Below are 19348 nucleotides of genomic sequence, written 5' to 3' on the forward strand. Positions count from 1 at the left end.
GGGTGTTTTTAACAAGCTCTTTTGGCAATTTTCTGATGAAGGATGACATAGATTAAGTAAATTAAGCTTAAAATTGTATTTCTTGTTTATTTGTTCATTTAAGACAGGGACAGCATATAACATTTAAAAATGCAAATACATAAGATTATAGCCTTTTAGACTAATTTCCACCTTTAGTCCCTATAGACAGGTTGATGGTTCCTGCGTAAAAAGACAAGTTCAATTAACAAAGAAAAGATTATACAAAGCAGACAACAGCAGAAGCAGAAACAACACAGATCCATCCATCTTCTTCCATTCATTCGGGTCTCAGAGGCAACAGTCTAGGCAAAGATTCCCAGACTCCCTCTCCCCAGCCACTTCCTCCAGCTCCTCTGGGAGGACCATGAGGCGTTCCCAGGCCAGACGAGATACATAGTCTCTCCAGTGTGTCCTGGGTCTTCCCCGGAGCCTCCGCCCAGTAGGACATGCCCAAAACACCTCTTCAAGGAGGTGTCTAGGAGGCTTCCGGATCAGGTGCCTGAGCCACCTCATGCTGGAGGTCCTGCCTCAATGACCCCAACAGGACAACATCATCTGCAAAGAGCAAAGATGAAATCTTGTGGCCCCCAAACCAGATACCCCCCAGGCCCCTTTTGGCCTAGAAATTCTGTCCATGAAGACTATGAACAGAACCGGTGATAAAGGGCAGCCCTGCCGGGCTCCAACATGCAGGAACAGGTCTGACTTACTGCCGGCTATGCGAAAAAAGATAGCCATCAGTAAGGCTCCCCGGACCTCGTACTCCCAGAGGACCTTCCACAGGACAGCACGGGGGGCGCCATCAAACGACTTCTTCAAATCTACAAAACACATATGGACTGAATGAGCAAACTTCCACAAACCCTCCAGCACCCTGAAGAGGGTGTAGAGCTGGTCCAATGTTCCACAACCACCGCACTGCTGTTCTTGGATCTGAGGTTCGACTATCGCACATCACAGATGGGGTTGTCAATAGCAAAAAACACAAAGTAAATTCACAAACAAAGAAACAACAATTAAGGGAAAAAGTTGACAAAGAATTAAAAAAATAACTAATTGATACAATGAAATAGGTGGACAGATATAAAAGAAAAAAACAATAAAAAATCTGAGTATTTCTGTTCAAATCGTTGTGAATCAGGAGCTGATGCAAAAATGTAGTTGGATAAGCTCCAATGTGTAACATAGGACCTACAACAAGTAGCAAGTTCCATTCCAATGATTCCATTTGCTGATGACTAGATCCATGTACTGTCTTCGTTTTCCACGTCCGAGCTGGGATCTGGCTCAAAACTGTACGGCTGGATAGTTCCAACATTCTTCAGCATTTTTGTTGCATTGCTTATCTTAGGTAGGGCTTGTGGGGGCTGTCAGCTAGTGGGAGAGTGTAAACAAAGCGGTGATGGGAAATGGTGATTGTCTTACTTTGTGCCGTCCACATCCCAGAGGTGACATTTTGATGTACTACTGCCGCTCTGTAGAAACTATGTCCAAGAAAATGACTTTTTTTTTTTTTTCAATTTTGACTAAAAACAGCCTAATCATAATTAAAATACCACTGGGAAGACTTTTCCAATAGATCAAAAGATGATTGGAGTGGAACTTTAAGGCTTTTTGATGTCAGTGCAGAGCTCTATAAGGATGATGTGATCCCCAGGAACAGTCAAATGTCACTTGTGGGGTATTGAAAACATGACTTTTTCAATTCAGGTCAATCAATATTTAGAAGCATCTTAGATCAATTCTGCCACTTCTTGCACATCCAGACTGCTTGTAAAGCTGAATCACGTCCTCATATTTACTTAAACTCCTTAAAAGAACAAGGAACTTTGATGCATTACATCTCCATCATCAAGGTAACTTTCTTGTGGTCCAAACAGAACGCTGTTTTCCCATCACGCTGTTGTGTGCAAAGAAACTCAAAAGAAAAAAGAGTAAACACTTGCAGATCCAGCCTAAGTGCAATGGGAAAAGCATGTAGAGATAGGAATATATGAAATACTGCAGCATTTCTCCTCAGAATTTAGGCACCAAACTCCATTATCGTCGTCATCTCTATTATGCATTATCTCCTCTTTCTCACAGCTTTCCCAGCAGACATGTTTTCTTATGCATGAGCATAATACAGAAGGTAGACTACAACATGAAGCCAAGGTGTCTACATACAGTATACTGCTGAAAGGCTCTGGGGAGAAGCCTGGGAGCATCTGTTGCCCCCCTCACAGACAAAATGCTTTAATGGGGATTTGATGTTGTTTTGTAGTAACATTCCCAGCAGGTAAACTCGTCAAAAGAAAAGACACGCTCCTGCACCTGATTGGGAAACTTCAAAAGTTCTCCCTGTCCTCCGAGTGTCTTTCATTAGAGACAAAGAAAAAAAAAGAGATCCATCTACATTTAATCAGTAAGGTCATTTGTAAAGTTCAACTGCATCCAAACTGGAGCTTTGTTAAAATGAAGATTAAGATGAAAGGAAATTCATTGACTCAAACAAGCCACGTTTTCAAGATGATTTGGAAATAATTGTCTCCAAAAATCTGTTTGGTGCAAATAAAAACCAAAGGTTTGGACAGCACTGAAGCTTGTCTTTTTCCTAATTATTTCACCCTTTATACCTTTTACTAGATCTGTTTCAGAGGGATTCATTAGGCTTTAGAAGAGGCAGGTCCCTCCCTTGCTCTATTATTCAAGGCTCTGTCAGTCACAGACAGTCATTAAAGTTTCATAGTAAGCAATTTGGTGGCTGAGTTATTTGCAAAGTGAGGTGAGTGCACACAGCCATGTTATACCTTTGTGTTTTATGGCGGGGCTCTCTAAAGTCATTCAGAGCTCTCGTGGGGTTAACTCGGTCTTGATTACATCTACGGCGGCTTTGTTAAGCACCTCCTGAAAGCACAAAAAACCTGATCATAAAATTGAATTTAAGAAGTGTTTACGATGAAATTATTATTATTTTTTTTAAATAATGCAAAAATCAAATGAAACATGTAAATAATTAAGCATTAACCTCACAGACATTTGCAGAAGTAGAGGTCAGCTGTTGTTTGGGTTTGTCATCTCATAATGTTCCGCACATGCTCCGTTCAGGACTGCAGGGAGGCCTGCCTCTGCCTCTTCTTGCTGCAGCCTTTGTAAAACTTGCAGAAGGCCGTTTTCCATTGTCCTGATGAAAAATGCAAGGACATCCCCGACAAAGACAGCATGTACCGATCTAAAATCTCAGCGTGCTTTTCTGCATAAATGCTGCCACCGCAGAAAAGAAAACTGCCTCAATCAAGGGCATTGAGACAATCCTCGTCAACCGTTTCTAAAAAATAGCAATGGTAAAAGAAGGCATTATTGTTGATTAAAAATGTAAGTTCTTTGACTATACTGAACAGATGTTTCCATTATGGCTCAAACACACTCTCTACAAGGTTAGCGTGATTCACAGTAAAGTTTTTATTGGTACTTGTGAATAAAACGTTTTCCTATAAACCTTGGTTCCAACTTCGGCCTGAGATATTCAACGTTTTTGACATTTTCTGGCCTCCTTGTGTAACATAATGGCTTCTTTAGGTTCATTTTTACAGTTTATCTGTAGAAATGTCTCTTTTTTCAGATTTATTTAAAGTTTATTTTCCATTTGGGTAGTTCTTTTTTATTTACCTCGCTTTTGGGTCCACCATCAGTCTTCAAATGTAACTTATTGGCCCTAAATTGCCTCTTTTTCCACCTTTTAGGTTGCAAGTGAAGCCTGAAACTGTAGCAACAAATTGTTTAATCTCGGCTTTATTTACCATTTTTTTGCCCGTTTCTGAGTTTTTGGATTAAACCAGATTTTAAGGGGAAAGAATTAAATTTCTCCTCCTAATGTTTGTGTCAAATTGACAGTAGACAAGCTGTGCAACCCAGTTATTGACTATTGGATGTTTTCACATACCAGATAATCAGAAAAGCTAGTGAAAAAAAATAAAAAATGAAGAAAACTGGGTCACGTCAGACTTGTTCAACAAAACAAATGAGAATTGATGCACAAACTGCAGGAGACTTATCGTGGCATGAATGCACCGCAGTGACTCACTCTGATTTATAATGGTGTCAATACAAACTGAGATAACTCTTTTACTTGTGAGAATCCGTGGCTGTTCATTCCCCTTCCGTCCATTTATCAGCATGTCGGGAGCTTTGACCTGTTTGTTAACAAACAGAGGAGAAACCGAGACCATCAGACTCATGACCGTCTAAGGGGAGTTGGAGAGAAATTTTTCTTTTTTTTATTGAGTCATAAAAGCTTTGTTTTCCCCCCTCCTTATTTTATTTAAGCTTGTCCACAGATGTTGTCCAATCCAATGATCTGACAAGAAATAAATGATGCATTCTGGGAACTTTCACTGCCCTCATCTGTTTTTCTTAATTACTACACTATAAAATTGATTTAAAAAAAAATCAGTGAAATATTGAAGCAAAAACAGACAATTATGTTCTGGAATATTTTGTATAATAATTTCTTTAAAACATCTATGGAATGTACTTATTTTTTATTAATTAAATGTTGGAATACCTGATAGTAAAAGCCTATTAAATCGCCTGAGAATGAAGGTCTGCACTCAGAGGTGATGTTGCATTCAGAGCTGTGTAATTGTCACTGCCATGCTTGCAGTCACCTTGATGTGTGTGACTCACAGAGCGGTGTGTGTGTGTGTGTGTGTGTGTGTGCACATTTCCCCTCTGCCCTTCAACCCTTGTTAGCTGATTGATCTAACAGTGGAAATTAAATCTGTGATTGCTGCTGAATGCAGCCGCTGCATTCATGTTCCTGGCAGTTTCTTTGTCACAAACTCTTTGGGATTTCGGCTGAAATGTTCATTAATGTTCATTACTGGTAATTATGGCAGTCATTAAGAACAGGGGCAGACAGAAAAGGATGACTCCAACCCTGCCTCTCAGTCTCAATATGAAACATTTAGCACCCATTTTTACACACCGTATATTTCATGTCAATATGCAATTTCAGAGAGTAAAAAGAAAATACAACCACATGTAGTTTGAAGCTGTGCAGAGCCTGTAAAAGTTAAAAGTTTTTATTAAAAAAAAAAAAAAGCTAAATTATTTTGAACTTGCAGAGGTCAAAGTCTTCACTTGATCTCCAATGTTTAACAATGATTACTGGATTAATCTGATGATAATCAATGAGTATTGGATATCTGTTACATGATATTGTTTACTAAAATTATGAAATAAAACTGTATAAGTTAATTAATAATAAATCTATTTTAATACCTGACAAAAATCTGCTCTTGATCTGAAAAGAACTGGATTATGACACAAAATATATCAAATGGAAATAAATCAATGAATGTGGGATTTTAAAATGTGCTTCGTCCCACTCAATTCAAATAAATAAAATCTACTTGGCTCTAGTTTTTAACCACATTTAATGAATCTAATGTGGCTTTATGTGTATCTTGTAAGCATTACTGCAAAAATCTCTTTTTATTAGAGGTGTGACTATTAAGCGATTAATTAATTTCTACTCCTACAATGCAACCAGATCGAACTGTCTGAGGAAAAATCAAATTGAATTAAGCTATACCATTATAAAATCATATCAAAATGAGATAAATCCAAAAATCAATCTTGGAAAATATCATTTGAATTGAGGCATAGTATGTTTATTTTACTATGTCTACAATTAATGCTTAAAATAAACTAATAAATCAAGTCAAAGTCATCCTGTGGAAGCCTGATTTGCCAGAAAACTACATGAGAGCCAAATTAACTTTGGATTTTTGACTAACAGATTCGGAAACCCAGACTAAAGTTGTGCATAATTTAAAAATTACATTTATTCCCCGATTGCATCTTAAATTATTTAAGTAGTTCTGAAGTAATTTCTTCAAATTTAGCTCATTCCAGTCCTGCACTTATAATGTGAGTGTATTTTAGTTTTTAATTAATAGACACATCCACTAAACTTTAGAAATGTACGGATCATAGTCTAGCAAAAGCTTATCACGAAGAAGTAAAGCAAGTTTTAAATGACTATCTGACTTGATATTTTGGCAGATTGGACTCTCAGGCGGTATATGTGAATGCTTTCTCAATTTACATGGAATATTTGTCCTTTTCTGCTTTGCTGTGTTTACTGTGAGTCTCGGTGAAAGCCGCCTGAGCATCATCTGAGAATGTGAGACATTTGGCTGCTCGCAGGGTTTTGACTGGCAGTGGAGCTTCGCAAATATCTAAAGGCAGAGCAAACAGTGTTCCCAGTCCCCGGCTCTACTTGATATGCAGGCTGTGCTCCTGAAGAACAACGAGGACCAGTTTGGAGAGGGCTGCGGAGCTTCCCCGCGCGGCCGCCAGAGGGCGTGTCGAGTCCTGAAACAGAGTCTCAGCCCGGTCCTCTTTTCCTCACAAATGTCGTTCCTGTTGCTTAACAACTGATTTATTCTTGATGCTTCGGTCAACCCGCTGCAGTCCGCACCTTTCCTCCCCTCACCTGCCGCAGGATGCAACCAGTTTGTCAGCAGTTGTCACTCCCAGACTGACACACTTCCTTTGGTGTTTTTTTCTTTTTTTCTTCTCCAATTTTTGAATCAACAATTGGCGACCCGTTGCTTGGATTGTGTTTTAGAGCCTCCCACCACCTGCGCGGAAGAGTGACAGGATCAGGAGCTGCGAGAGCTCTGCGTCCTCTGTGAGGCGACAGCCCGGGAAATGCGTTCCCCGGCTGATGCTGTGCGGCACCGGGGCAAACTACACACAACAGGCTGATGCGCACCCTCACCTTCCGCCGTCTCCGACAGGTGTGCGGCTGCGAGCGGCTCTGACTGCTGCGGCTGCGGCGCAGAGCGCGCGCGCGTCCTCCGCGCAGACGGGCGTCCTGGTTGAACTATTTTGGTGACATGTGGAGCTGGGAGGCATGCAGCTGAGAGCCCCGGACACGAGGAGACACCGCGCCAGGATGGGTATGTTTGTTTATTGCTGTGCAGTCTGTTGACGTGTGTCTGGTGTTGCAGGTGCATCTAAACCCTGCAGCTCATCAGGGGCAGTGAAATGAAAAGGACAGGATGCATGTAGCTGTCACTCACCTTACCAGAGCCTCAAAGGCATGACTTTGACCACCCCTCTTCATTAAGTTTTTGTTGTTTGTGCGTGGGTGGTGTTGGGGATGCTTTCACATCTGTGACTTTTTTGTATCTCCAGGACCCCCCATGCTTTTCCAGTGGCTCATCTTCACAGTGGTGGTACCCACCTGGTTGTTTGCGGCTCCGAACCGGGAGCGCCCCTGTCCCCATAGCTGCAGGTGTGATGGGAAAATCATCTACTGTGAATCGAATGCCTTTCGTGACATGCCAAACAACGTGTCTGTGGGCACGCAGGGCCTGTCCCTTCGCTACAACAGCCTGGTAAGCCTAAGAGCTCACCAGTTTGCAACGCTGAGCCAACTGGTTTGGCTCTACCTGGACCACAATTACATCAACGCCGTGGATGGCCAGGCCTTCCACGGGATCCGGAGGCTCAAAGAACTGATTCTCAGCTCCAATAAGATCACAAAGTTAAAAAACAACACTTTTCACGACGTCCCCAATCTACGAAACCTCGATCTGTCCTACAACAAACTGCAGGTTCTCCAGCCAAACCAGTTTTTTGGTTTACGGAAGCTGCTCAGCCTGCACTTGAGGTCAAACTCCTTAAAAACCATCCCCATGCGTGTTTTCCTTGACTGTCGCAACCTGGAGTTTCTTGACGTTGGCTACAACAGGCTGAGGAGCCTTACACGCAATGCCTTTGCCGGACTCCTAAAGCTCATCGAGCTTCATTTGGAGCACAATCAGTTTTCAAAGATAAACTTTGCTCACTTCCCCCGCCTGACTAACCTGCGGGCGCTTTACCTGCAGTGGAACCGCATCAAAGTGCTGACCCAGGGTCTGCCGTGGATGTGGACTTCCTTACAAAAGTTGGACCTCACAGGAAACGAGCTGGACATTCTGGATTCCAACACATTCCAATGCCTGCCTAACCTTCAGACTCTCAACCTGGACTCCAACAAACTCACCAACATCTCTCAGCAGACGGTGGACACCTGGATCTCCCTCACAACCATCAGCCTGGCAGGCAATTTGTGGCACTGTAACCCCAACATTTGTCCTCTGATATCATGGCTCAAAGCCTTTAAGGGGAACAAGGAGACGACTATGATTTGTGCCACTCCTAAGGAGGCGCAAGGGGAGAAAGTAACAGACGTGGTGGACACTTACAACGTCTGTACAGCGACCCCAACTCCCCTCACCTCCACGACGTTGCCCCTCACTTCTGTGTTTCAGACCGAGCTGCCGCCTCTTCCCACGCAGTCCTCTGTGGATCAGAAGCTGACCTGGAACAGGACGGCTTCTCCTTCCCCTTCTCCTTCCCAGGCCTCCCCCACCTCCCCGCTGCCTGACAGCGAGTTTGTGTCCTTCCACAAGATCATAGCCGGCAGCGTGGCCCTTTTCCTATCCGTGGCCATAATTCTGCTGGTGATCTACGTGTCGTGGAAACACTATCCCAGCAGTCTCAAGCAGCTTCAGCTGCGCTCGGCAGTCAAAAAGCGCCAGAAAAAGGCGCGGGAGATCGAGCGCTCCTTTAATTCTCCACTGCAAGAATACTATGTGGACTACAAACCCTCCCACTCAGAGACTATGGATGTTCTGGTTAATGGAACAGGACCTTATACATACACGATCTCAGGCTCGAGGGAATGTGAGGTATGACTGTTGCCCTCCAAAAACCCATTTCCACTGCGAAGGCGTAAGAGGTAAATTTTCTGACACACCGTGAGAAAGAATGCCAGTTTTCCTCTCTGCTGTGGGATAAGGAAGCAAATGTCAGTGCATGGTGACTTGTTTTTGCAATATAGCGGTTTGTTCAATTCCATATGACTGCCCAGCTGCTGCTTTAAATATGATCCCCATTAGCTGAAACTGCTGTGGCAGCGCCTCTTTCTGGGGTTACTCGTTTGCACCGCCATGCAACACGCACAATAGGTTTATCTTTCATTACCTACAGGAACAGGCCCCTTGATTAATTTTTGTATCATCAGCCTGCCGCTTATTCATACACAAATGGCTTGCTGGCCCAAACGGAACGACAACAATGCTTTAGACCAAGTCACTGTGCAGGTGGTCCTTTCTTATCCTGTGTGTTTGCTACAACGATGGCAAACACACAACTTGTGGGCGTCAAATTGTTTGTTTTCTGTTGTGTAAAGCATGTAAATGTCCACAATCACACCAGCTGATCGTCATATATCTCTCTTTCTGCCTGCAGTAACTGTGTGTTTAGCATTTTTTCTCATTAGTTTAATTTCCAAAGTTCAAACAGTCACCGCAGGGTGGAGTACACCATAACGGCCTGTAGCCAAATAAAAGATAAATTATGCATTTGGGCTCAATTTCTGTTTGGCTCTGGCGTGCTGCTGCAGTGAGAAACTGCATTATGCTGCATCGGTTAATGTCAGGAACATGAAAGCAAATCTTTTGTCTGAAAAAAAGAAGAAAAAAAAAGTCAGGGAATATCCCCTGTTTTTGGAATACGCAAAAACAAAGATGATGTGGGTTGATTGTGTGAATGTTTGCCTCCAAACTCTCTTCTGTTTTTATTAACACTCGTCCCCCTTTTGTCATAACAGTTAAGTGTGATTAACAGGATGTGTTGTTCTGAGAAGACAAAAAAAATGAAGCATACTGCTGGAGCCCTTTTGTATTATTAACCAGAGGTGCTGCGGAGTTCAGTAGACATCTTTCTTCTCCATTGTTTCTGTCTCTGCAGCTCAGAGACTAAATTCTATCTCTCACTGCCACACAGCCCATTGACCATATTCTCTGTGGGGCCAACAAATCATTTAAAAATATGTTTTAGGTCAGTGGACTGCACTGTATAACTCTTCCTGTTATTTTTGAATCCATTATAGAGCTCAGCACAGATGCTTGTGATGGTCTGAATTGTTGTTCTGAAGGATTTAGGAGCACATGCAGCTAAATTAAGTGATTTTTTCTTAAGTAAAATGGAAGTTTGGGTTTTTTCTGTCTTATGGTGCTTTTATCATGACAGTCCCACTCCAATCATCTTAAGCCTTCTCAGTGGTCTTTAAATTATGATTATGTTGTTATTAGGCTAAATCATTAAACCTAGGTTTCTTTTCTAAGACATGTTTTCTGCAGAGCGGCAGAGGCCAGCTCAGATGAGGAAAACAAAGACCTACATGATCTAGTTGTCTGCAAGTGGTTGCATTGGAGTGAAGTTTGAACCCACATCACTGCTACAGGCTTTCTCTAACAGCATTTTTTTCGTCTGCTCCTGATTCACAACAATTTGAATGAAGAAATGCTTAGAAATGCAATTTTATACCCAATTTTCTTGTCAATATGTCCTCCATCATGACAAAAATGCTACAAAAACATGGTAACAACACAATTTTCATTGGAGAAGGTCCTTAAACAGTAGAGCTGACGAGGCTTCTGTTAGACAGAATAACTAATTATTCATTGAAGAAAGGAACCAATATGGTGCTTTTGCTTGCACTCATCACCCTAAGGCAGGGGTTGGCAACCTTTAATAGTAAAAGAGCCATTTGGTCTCATTTTCTACTGGTTAAAACCTAGAAGGAGCCCTATCTTTACCTTTTACCTTTACTAGACGCCAAATTAGCAAAAAATCTAGCTTGTTACTTAATTATTAGCATAAATTTCCTCAGTAAATTAAATCAACCAAAAATGTTACCATATTGCTAAAAGAAAAGCTAAACTCTAAATTAGCATAAAAACTCCAAAAGATAACAAATTAGCCAAAAATGCTAGCATATATTGCTAAAATATTAGCTAAACTGCAAATTAGCATAAAAAACTCATTAGAGGCCAAATTACCCAAAAAAGCTAGCTTTTTGTTTAATTCCTAGCTGAACTCCATATTTGCCTCAAATTCCTCAGTAAACTAAATAAGTCAAAAATGTTAGCATGTTGCTAAAATAGAAGCTAAATTCTTAATCATCCCAGAAAAACCTCAGTAGATAACAAATTAGCTGAAAACATCTGGATTTTTTCTAAAACATTAGCTAAACTCCAAATTAGCCTAAAACTTCCAGTGGACAAAAAACTAGCAAACAATGTTAGCATGTTACTAAAATAGAAGCTAAACTCTAACTTTTTTGAAAAGTACTATTATTTTGTCTTTCTTCAGCCAGAGAGCCACCATGGAGAGATAAAAGAGCCACATGTGGCTCTGGAACCACAGGTTGCAGACCCCTGCCCTAAGGAACCAGAATGGAGTTTGTTGTAATGAATTTCACACAAAACTATGCAACACTTACGCATGTTTCTTTCTAAGATTTGCCGTATTAGCCTGATTTTTGAGCCACAACAAAAGGTGACGACCGACAGCATGTTATTTGAGGAAAAGGGATTATACTTTCTATAAAAAGGAATCTTCATGTCTGTAAGCTGGAGCCGACGTGAGCGGGGTGACCCTGCTGCAGCTTGCAACAGGCATGCCTCTAATCTACACTTTCTTTTTACCAATGCAAGTACAAGAATCAATTTAGCACAGTCTCCTTTGGCATGTAAGGATCCTTCTCAGTTTACAGTGACTCTCACACTGTGTAGTGTCAGGGAAGATGAAAGCCGAAGAAATGCTGAATTCCAAGCGACTGCTGCAGGGCTAAAGCCCACTCTCAGAGGTGCAGACTAAATCCTGGAATCCAACGTGGCTCCTGCATGGTTTTTTTAAGCTTCCCCAGATAGGAAGCACTTAAGCTATTAGCTGCATTTTCAATTAGGAGAAGAGCTATGTAATTGAAGCCTGTTATCTTGTGCACATGTCCAGACCAACAGACGTGGAGTTAATTTGTTTCTATAGATTTCCTCCAGCACAGCTCAGCAGGTTGGTTTCGACACAGCAAAGAGAGATCGCAGGGCGTGAATTTTGATGAACACTTTGAACCGTGCACTTCCTCGGACTCCTCGCACATTATTTAAAAGCGCACCCTTGTACGCCATCCACTCACGAGCTCACAGAGCAGCTGTACACCCACAGATCATTCCCTTCAAAGTTGGTTCAGGACATATTATTAAGGCGAAAAGCTCATCCATTCCAGCCAAAGGCACTCCCTTTATTTGGACAGAATCTGCAAGCAGTAATGAGATGAGAAGATTCTTCCCGCAGATAATTAAAGTGGACATTGTGAAGCCTGATGATGTGAGTAGAAAGGTGTGCCACTGTGGGATGCATTTAACTTGACATTATGCTGTCTAATGTAATTAGATCTGGAAGGTTAGTTGCCTTTTTCCTTTTTTCTTCTTTTTACTATGACAGCTTTTTGTATAAACGAACTCCAGGTGAAGCTTTTCATTTTTTTGGACTACTTTAAATATAGATAGCACTTAGAATTTTACTATTTCAGCAATAAATTTCAACACAGTGCTATGAAAAACAATACAAGTAAGGTTTGACTCATTAAATATCAGTATATCAATAGAAAAAATCTAGATTTTGTGACTTCTTTTGGCTTGTCATCTTATTGTGTTGTAGAATTGACCACTTGGCTGGGAGGGGCGATGATTCATGGATCCACACCAGCAGACTACTTAGCTTTTATCATACCTGATGATTTTGTGAAAAATGGGCTCCGGCAAGTTCCATTCAAACTCAACTGCAGCAAAACGCAGCAAGAAAATAGCCTATTAAGTGAATTGCCTGTAATAGCTGTTATATAATATCGTTTTTATGATTCTCTGTCACGTGCTGTTCAGTAGACGGTGATTTATACAGGAAAAATGAATAATTCTTATATGTGATTCATCAGATAATCTTAACTGGCTCCAAGTGCTTTTGAAAGCAGAGAAATGAATAAAATGTTTTCTACATAAAGGATGTGCTATAATTCTAGAAACATTTGTCTGCAAATTTATTTTAATTATCAGTAATAATAAACTAAGTGGAATTTTCCCCGATCAAAACAGAAGTTTAAAAAGTTTTGATGTTGATGCCAGACTTCTTTTTAAAGCATACTAAATACCAGCAGGAGCTGAAGCTTTAAGGGCATGAAATATGTAGAGAAACTATTTGGAGATTTATCTTTTTTTTTAAAGATTAAACTCTGCTTCAACTTCTTAAACCCTGCATTGACCTCATCCTGTTACAAAACGGCATTCACAAGCTAAAACAAGTGTATTTAAAGAAACTACAGAAGATAATAGAATAAAACAGATTTTAACAGTATAATCTGATTAAAATAGCTGTTTGTCATTATTTACTGCATCAATAGTGGTTCTCTTGTCAGGTAGCCTTCTCAGATGTTTCTAAAAACAAGTACCAGGGTCTCCTTGGTGCATGGTGGCATTGTTTGGCACATTCGGGGCTTCTTATGTGACACCCGACTATGTTTTCTTCAATAAAAAGCTGTGGAAATCCTCTTCTGTGAGGGGGAAGAATTCAGAAAGAGCCTCAGCCACACATGCATTTTAGTGGGTTTATTGACAAACTGTTGTAAACAGGCAGAAGAACTCCCAGGAGATCCCTAAAAAGGGAGGTAACATGTTTTTATAAATATAGATTCAAATATAATTGTGTGTTATTTTCTCCAGAAAATCTGAACATCTTTCTATTTAAGTTTTCCGCTATGCCGCATTTGTGCGTGTTACCAAGTAGAATCCTGTTTCATACGTCTACCTCTTTGCTTTCGTCGGTAAGCTTTCACTGCTGGCATCAACTGCTGCTCTTCATGGTTTGGATATGCTGCTGATATTACTGAAATCCACTTTGCTCACCCCCAGGATACTTGGAAAGTCGATTAATTTAATTCTTTAGTTACAGCTTTTGTATGCCAAGCAACTTTCTGCCACAGCTAAACATTGATACAATTAACGAGTAGTTAGTAGAGTTACACCAACAAAAGCAGCTTAAAAATGCTTGTTAGGTACTGTTTCACTATAAGCTTGAACCTACAAAAATAAAAAAATAAAAAAGTCTTTGCATGATAATCAACTTTTGTCATTTGTCACTTAAAAACATGAACCAACTAGATTGGTTTTAGAGTTTGAACATGATGGTAAAATAACAAAATACATTACCCAAGTTAGAGTTAGGCTGAAGTGGCAATTGCTTGAAAATTGATCATAAAGGAGAAATTAATAATTGGTTTGTGCCCAGATGGACTTGTACAATAGTCTTTTGTAAATCAGAATAGAGCTGTGAAAGAAAAAGCTTAGAGCATGATTCATGAGATTTGAACCGCTTTGACATTTCCCGGCAAACTTCTTCCAACTGTAGGTGGCAGGCATGCCTTAATAAACAGTAAAAGAAGAAGCCCCTCCCCGCTTGTCCAATGTGAACACCAAATCTCATTTAATAGTAGACATTAGTAAATTATTGTTGTCATTGTATGGTCTTCTTTCTGATGGGTTTTCTGTGGTTTGACCCAGGCTTGTCTTTCTACAAAGTTGTTTGCCGCTCTTCTGACAAATTAATTATTTATATATTGATTGAAATGGTAAAAGTGGTGCATGTCTGCATATTTTGAGCCTCGTGTTACCTTCTGTTGGATCTACTTTTGCAAGCAGTTAAAGTGGCATCTCCTCCTGATGTGGAACAAGTGATTGAAGGCCTTACAGGCAGCATGCAAAAAAAAAAAAAAAAACATCGATGTAGCAAAACTACAAATGCATATACATTTCTTAAAAAACAAAGAAGAGACTGCCATTTTGAGGCATTGCAAATAAATAAAAGATGGTATGAAATGCAGTTGCAGCTGTTATATCTTTGGAGAGCAGAGTTACTTTATTTAGTCCTTTTACTTTTTATCAGGCCCCGCTGTGAAATATAGCGTCCTCTTCTCACCACTGGGAAATTAGGAGAGTCAGCAACACAATCCATGTGGGAAAAACTGACAAAAAAGCACAAACAAACAATAAAACTACACTAAATTGGAATAAAATTCAGAAATTCATGGTGATAAGTTACAAAATACAAAAAAAAATGTGTTCATTGCCAAACAACACAAACAGCCAACTACAGATTGCAAGTGTTTTAGTGATGAATGTTCTGATATGTTTATCCAATCTGCCAGAAAAATACAAAAAAAACACACTTTGAGACGGTACTCACCTCTAAGTATTCAGGATCTGTCTGAAACATTGAAGTGCTCACAGTGGCAGTATAGCAGTACATTCTGATGCACTCTACTCAGGACTGAGTCTGCAAGCTGAGTATAAATGAACCAGTGGGATTCATTTGCACAAATGCACATAATCAGAGCAGAGACCTATCTTTGGTTAAGCACCTCTCTGGCTGCTGTGTGCGTGGGGTGAGATCTCCTCCAAATAAACATACTCGGCACTGCTCATGATTCAGACTTTTGCCAGAGGTTCCTCTCGGGGGTGTCATGTCTACTCCGGAGAGGAGGCGGAATGCATAAAAAGAATGAACCGCAAGCAGTGGCAGTAGATTTGTGTAAAAATGGCTTGTGGAACGTGAGAGTTCCTTTGTTTCACAGTGATTAATCTTGACATCTGCTCTTCATCTGAGGGATGTTCTCATGATTTCATTATTCTCATTATGATGTGCTAATAGCAAATGTCTCAGTCAGATAAAAGCTTGTTCTGGCACAGGCAGAGGAAGAAATGATGTTGCTTTTCCACGCTTCAACACAGAAAATATTGAATTCCACTCCAAGTTAGATGTCCTTATTTACAGAGCAAGTGTGATAAAACACTGTTTGGGTCCCTGATCACTGATCATTCCAGTTTTGTGGAGCGTTTCCGAGGTAGTTCACTGTGGAAGCGCCGCGTAGCTGAGAAAAAAAGCAATAAAGTCAGGGCTTTTTCGACCTTCAAACCTCAGATTTAAATTGAGGCCAGCATTGATTGACAGCATCATTAACTTCGATATGCACTTCATGTTGCACAATAATGTAGTCCTTCACCTAGACTGCAGCCTGAACGAACTGCAGGAAAAGTCGGGCCACACTGCTTTCTCCAGATTAGGGTAACACAAAATACAGAAAGTAAACCAACAAACCCATATACACTCATGAAATACTCACAAAATTATACTCGTATAAGGAAAAAGACTGTTTTCATGCAAACTAATTTGTGGGCAAATGAAGAGAGCACACAGATAAGTAAGGGCTAATTTATTTCATGAACCGTACGCTCATTCTGCCCACACACAAACTATGATGAATATATAATGTTACATTAAACTTCTCTGTTCTGTTTCAAAGGCAATGTAAATTAGCTAAAAGCAATTTTCTGGTAATTTGCTGGAAATGTGTTCATAGAAATCATGTTAATGCCTTTCAGAAGTTTAATAAATACTTACATTCTAAGTGAAAGGACCATTTATGATTAAGCAGCGAATAATTAAATAAAGAAAATAATAAAGTGATTTTAAAATCTAAAGCTTTATGATCAAAAGTGATCAATAGTAAATGGTAAAAGTAATGGGTTCACAAAAACTTTGCAAAAATGTTGAAATGTTTGGGTAAAACTAGGTTTGTGTGATTAAAAAAAGTTTTTAGTAGCATTTTTAACAAAAACTTGAAAAAGGTGAGTTTGAGTAAATATCAGTCAGTAAATCACTGACACAAACTCATGGATCAATTAATTTTCTGATTCAAGAAGATTTGATCAAATAACAGCTTATTTTCCAAATTTCCATTCCAAATCTAATCATAAAAACAGTTTTCACTTGAGTTTCACCTAACAATATAATGGAAAACTGACTAAAACGCTGTTTTTTGGCCAATAAAGGCGACAAAATTCATTTTAAGAGAAATCAGTTAATGAATTAGATGAATTGCTCTTATGTTCTAAGTGAAGATTGATTGGATTAGATTAATCATTTTTTTTTAATCCCGGCCCCATCTATAACAGAAGTCCTCTTTGGCAGGAAGTCAATGTGTTGTAATAATTTCTCCGACATTTTGACCCATGATAAAATGATAGCATCATTCTGTTGCTGCAGATTTGCTGCACACGATAACATGAAGCTCCTGACCTCCAGTGTCTGGATCCTTAACATGTCAAAGATGCTGTAGTGGTCTAACATCATTTGACTTTAGAATCCAAAGTATTTATTACTTCTCACAGAGAGTCATGTGTTTTCTTTTACTATTGTCCAATGTTGGTAGGTTTTGTTGATTTTTTTAATTTATCTATTTCCTTTGACGCCAACAATTTGTTAAACTGAATATTTTTTTTTTCTTTTTGGACCAGCCTCTTACGCTCCCCTGCTTGTCCATCGTTTTCTTCTGCATTTGCTCTTCCACGTGCCCGGATACACAGCCTGCTTATTAAGTAATGACCTTTTGTGTCCCACTTTCCCGATGCGGAGTTTGAATGATTTTCCTCTGGACAACTATCACATTTCCATGATTGTTTGCCCTACTGACTCAGTCTAATGGAACAATTTAAGTCCAGTAAAGCTTTGCAGATGTTTTAATTTAATGGTCTAGTTAGAGTAGAACATCTACTCAAAGATTCCAAATTTTATGCAAAATTTCTGAAATACAAAATGTTTTATAAGCTGCAAATATTTGTCCAATTAAAAAAAGGAAGGCCAATTTCTAATTATTTTTTCACATGGACTTGTAACCCTTTTTATAATGGCTCAAATGCATTTATCTAGACTGCATGCTGTAACTGCTTCTGCATTTTGATTTTTTCTTTTTGTTTTTTTAAGTGGTGTGACAAATATGGTAGTCAAAAGAACAAGTGTTTACCCAATTCTTAAATCCAGGAGAAAAAAAATGAGTTGTTGCTTTACAATGATTATAGTTTTGCTTTTCTCCACACTAAAAATCCTTGTTTTCTTGGATGCTTACTCCTCTTATCACTGTATTCTTGGTCTGTAGTGATTACAGGGTTACTTGGGTTTAGTGGGTAAATATTTATCTTTTTATCCCTACCAAACATTATTCATTTACTTGTTATTTCATCAACGAGATCAAAATGCTGACAACTCTTGATGTTTTGAACCTGTTTTTTACTGACTTGAAATATAATTGACTAGTTGACAGGAAGCTGTTTTACATGAAGGCTGCACCTTCCTAGTTTCTTATCCAAGCAAAGGTCTGGAGCTGATTGAGTCTGGCATTTGCATTTGGAGGCTGGTGCTGTGAACCAACAGGATGCGGTGAAAGGAGTTCTTAGCCCTGTTTGGCTTTGAAGAGAAAAGAAATTCACACAAAATATATCACAGACATTAATATTTTGTTCTACTTTGCTGAAAATACATTTGAAAAGTCCAAGCTGACGTTTAAAAGTAAAAGTAAGAAGAAGTCGGGCTGCATCACTGCGAGAAGAAAGCAATGAAAATGCCTGGGAGAGTGTGTGATCAGAGCGGCATCGTCTGCAAAAAAATGTGGAAGCTTGTGATGACGCGAGCGCACACAGGTCACTAACATCCCCTGCTTGTGTGACACATTACAGAATTCTTAAGTGTTATCCCAGACTCAAAGTCAATGTGTTGTCAACTTCAGAAAGTTGTGGCCTTCAAAAGGTTCCTGACAAAAAATGACTTTGGATAAATATTCAAATCCCCCCTTTTCATTCAGTATTTATTATTTAGTTCGTTTCTTCACTTGCATGTGAACTTTTTCTCTTTAAACATCCTATATTTCTAACGCAGTTTGATTTTGAAACTGATGGAGAAAGTCTGAACTTAAATCCCAAGTTAAACCTGATTTTTTTTTCTCTGCTAAAATAATTATGCTGCTGTTCTCTTTTATTAATAGACCCAAAAGTAGTGGTTTACTGTGTAGCTTGTGTTTGAACAGCAGTACACTTACTGAGTAACAATGAGCACATTTGCAGTTAAAGCTAAATTGAATTCAATGAGCGCAGCTCTTGTTTAGTTCAGTCTTATTACAGCTGACACTTTCCTGAAATTGTAAATGTGTGGCTACAGCTTTGTACAGTAACTGACATAATTTTAAATGGAAATGAGCAGCCCTTCTTCATCATCTATTTGTGTTGGTACAGAACAGTGGAAAGAATCTATTCAATAAATTCAGTTTATTTATGAGGCGCCAGTTCACGACTGACAAAAGGCTAGAAACATCAAACCAAGCTTTATTACTTACGATTGTTAAAATTAAACTGAAAGGGTTTTTTTCCATGTAAGCCCCATACTGAGAAAGCAACAGGAAACTATAGGAGGAAAATCTTTCTCTGAATGGAAAATAGGAAGAAACCTCCAGCAGAGCCAGAGCTGTAAGGGCAACCATCCACCGTGACCAACTGGGCCCTTAGAGGACAGAAAAGAGACAGACTTAACACAAAAACCTTGGAACATCTGTTATAGAATGGAA

The 19348-nt window shown here is 39.6% G+C and overlaps 1 protein-coding gene across 1 annotated transcript in view; it reads left to right on the top strand.

The window, feature by feature from the left end:
* The first annotated feature begins 6061 nt into the window (after window positions 1–6061).
* LOC112148944 (leucine-rich repeat transmembrane neuronal protein 4) overlaps window positions 6062–19348 on the top strand; it is a 64530-nt gene continuing 51243 nt past the window's right edge. Inside the window, exons 1-2 of the mRNA XM_024276381.2 lie at window positions 6062–6971; window positions 7210–8800. Coding sequence (XP_024132149.1) covers window positions 6926–6971; window positions 7210–8756 — 1593 coding nt within the window. The 5' untranslated portion in view covers window positions 6062–6925 and the 3' untranslated portion in view covers window positions 8757–8800. The remainder of the gene's footprint in view (window positions 6972–7209; window positions 8801–19348) is intronic.

This window comes from Oryzias melastigma, linkage group LG9, assembly GCF_002922805.2.
Source record: "Oryzias melastigma strain HK-1 linkage group LG9, ASM292280v2, whole genome shotgun sequence".
In the NCBI taxonomy this organism is placed as follows: Eukaryota; Metazoa; Chordata; class Actinopteri; order Beloniformes; family Adrianichthyidae; genus Oryzias; species Oryzias melastigma.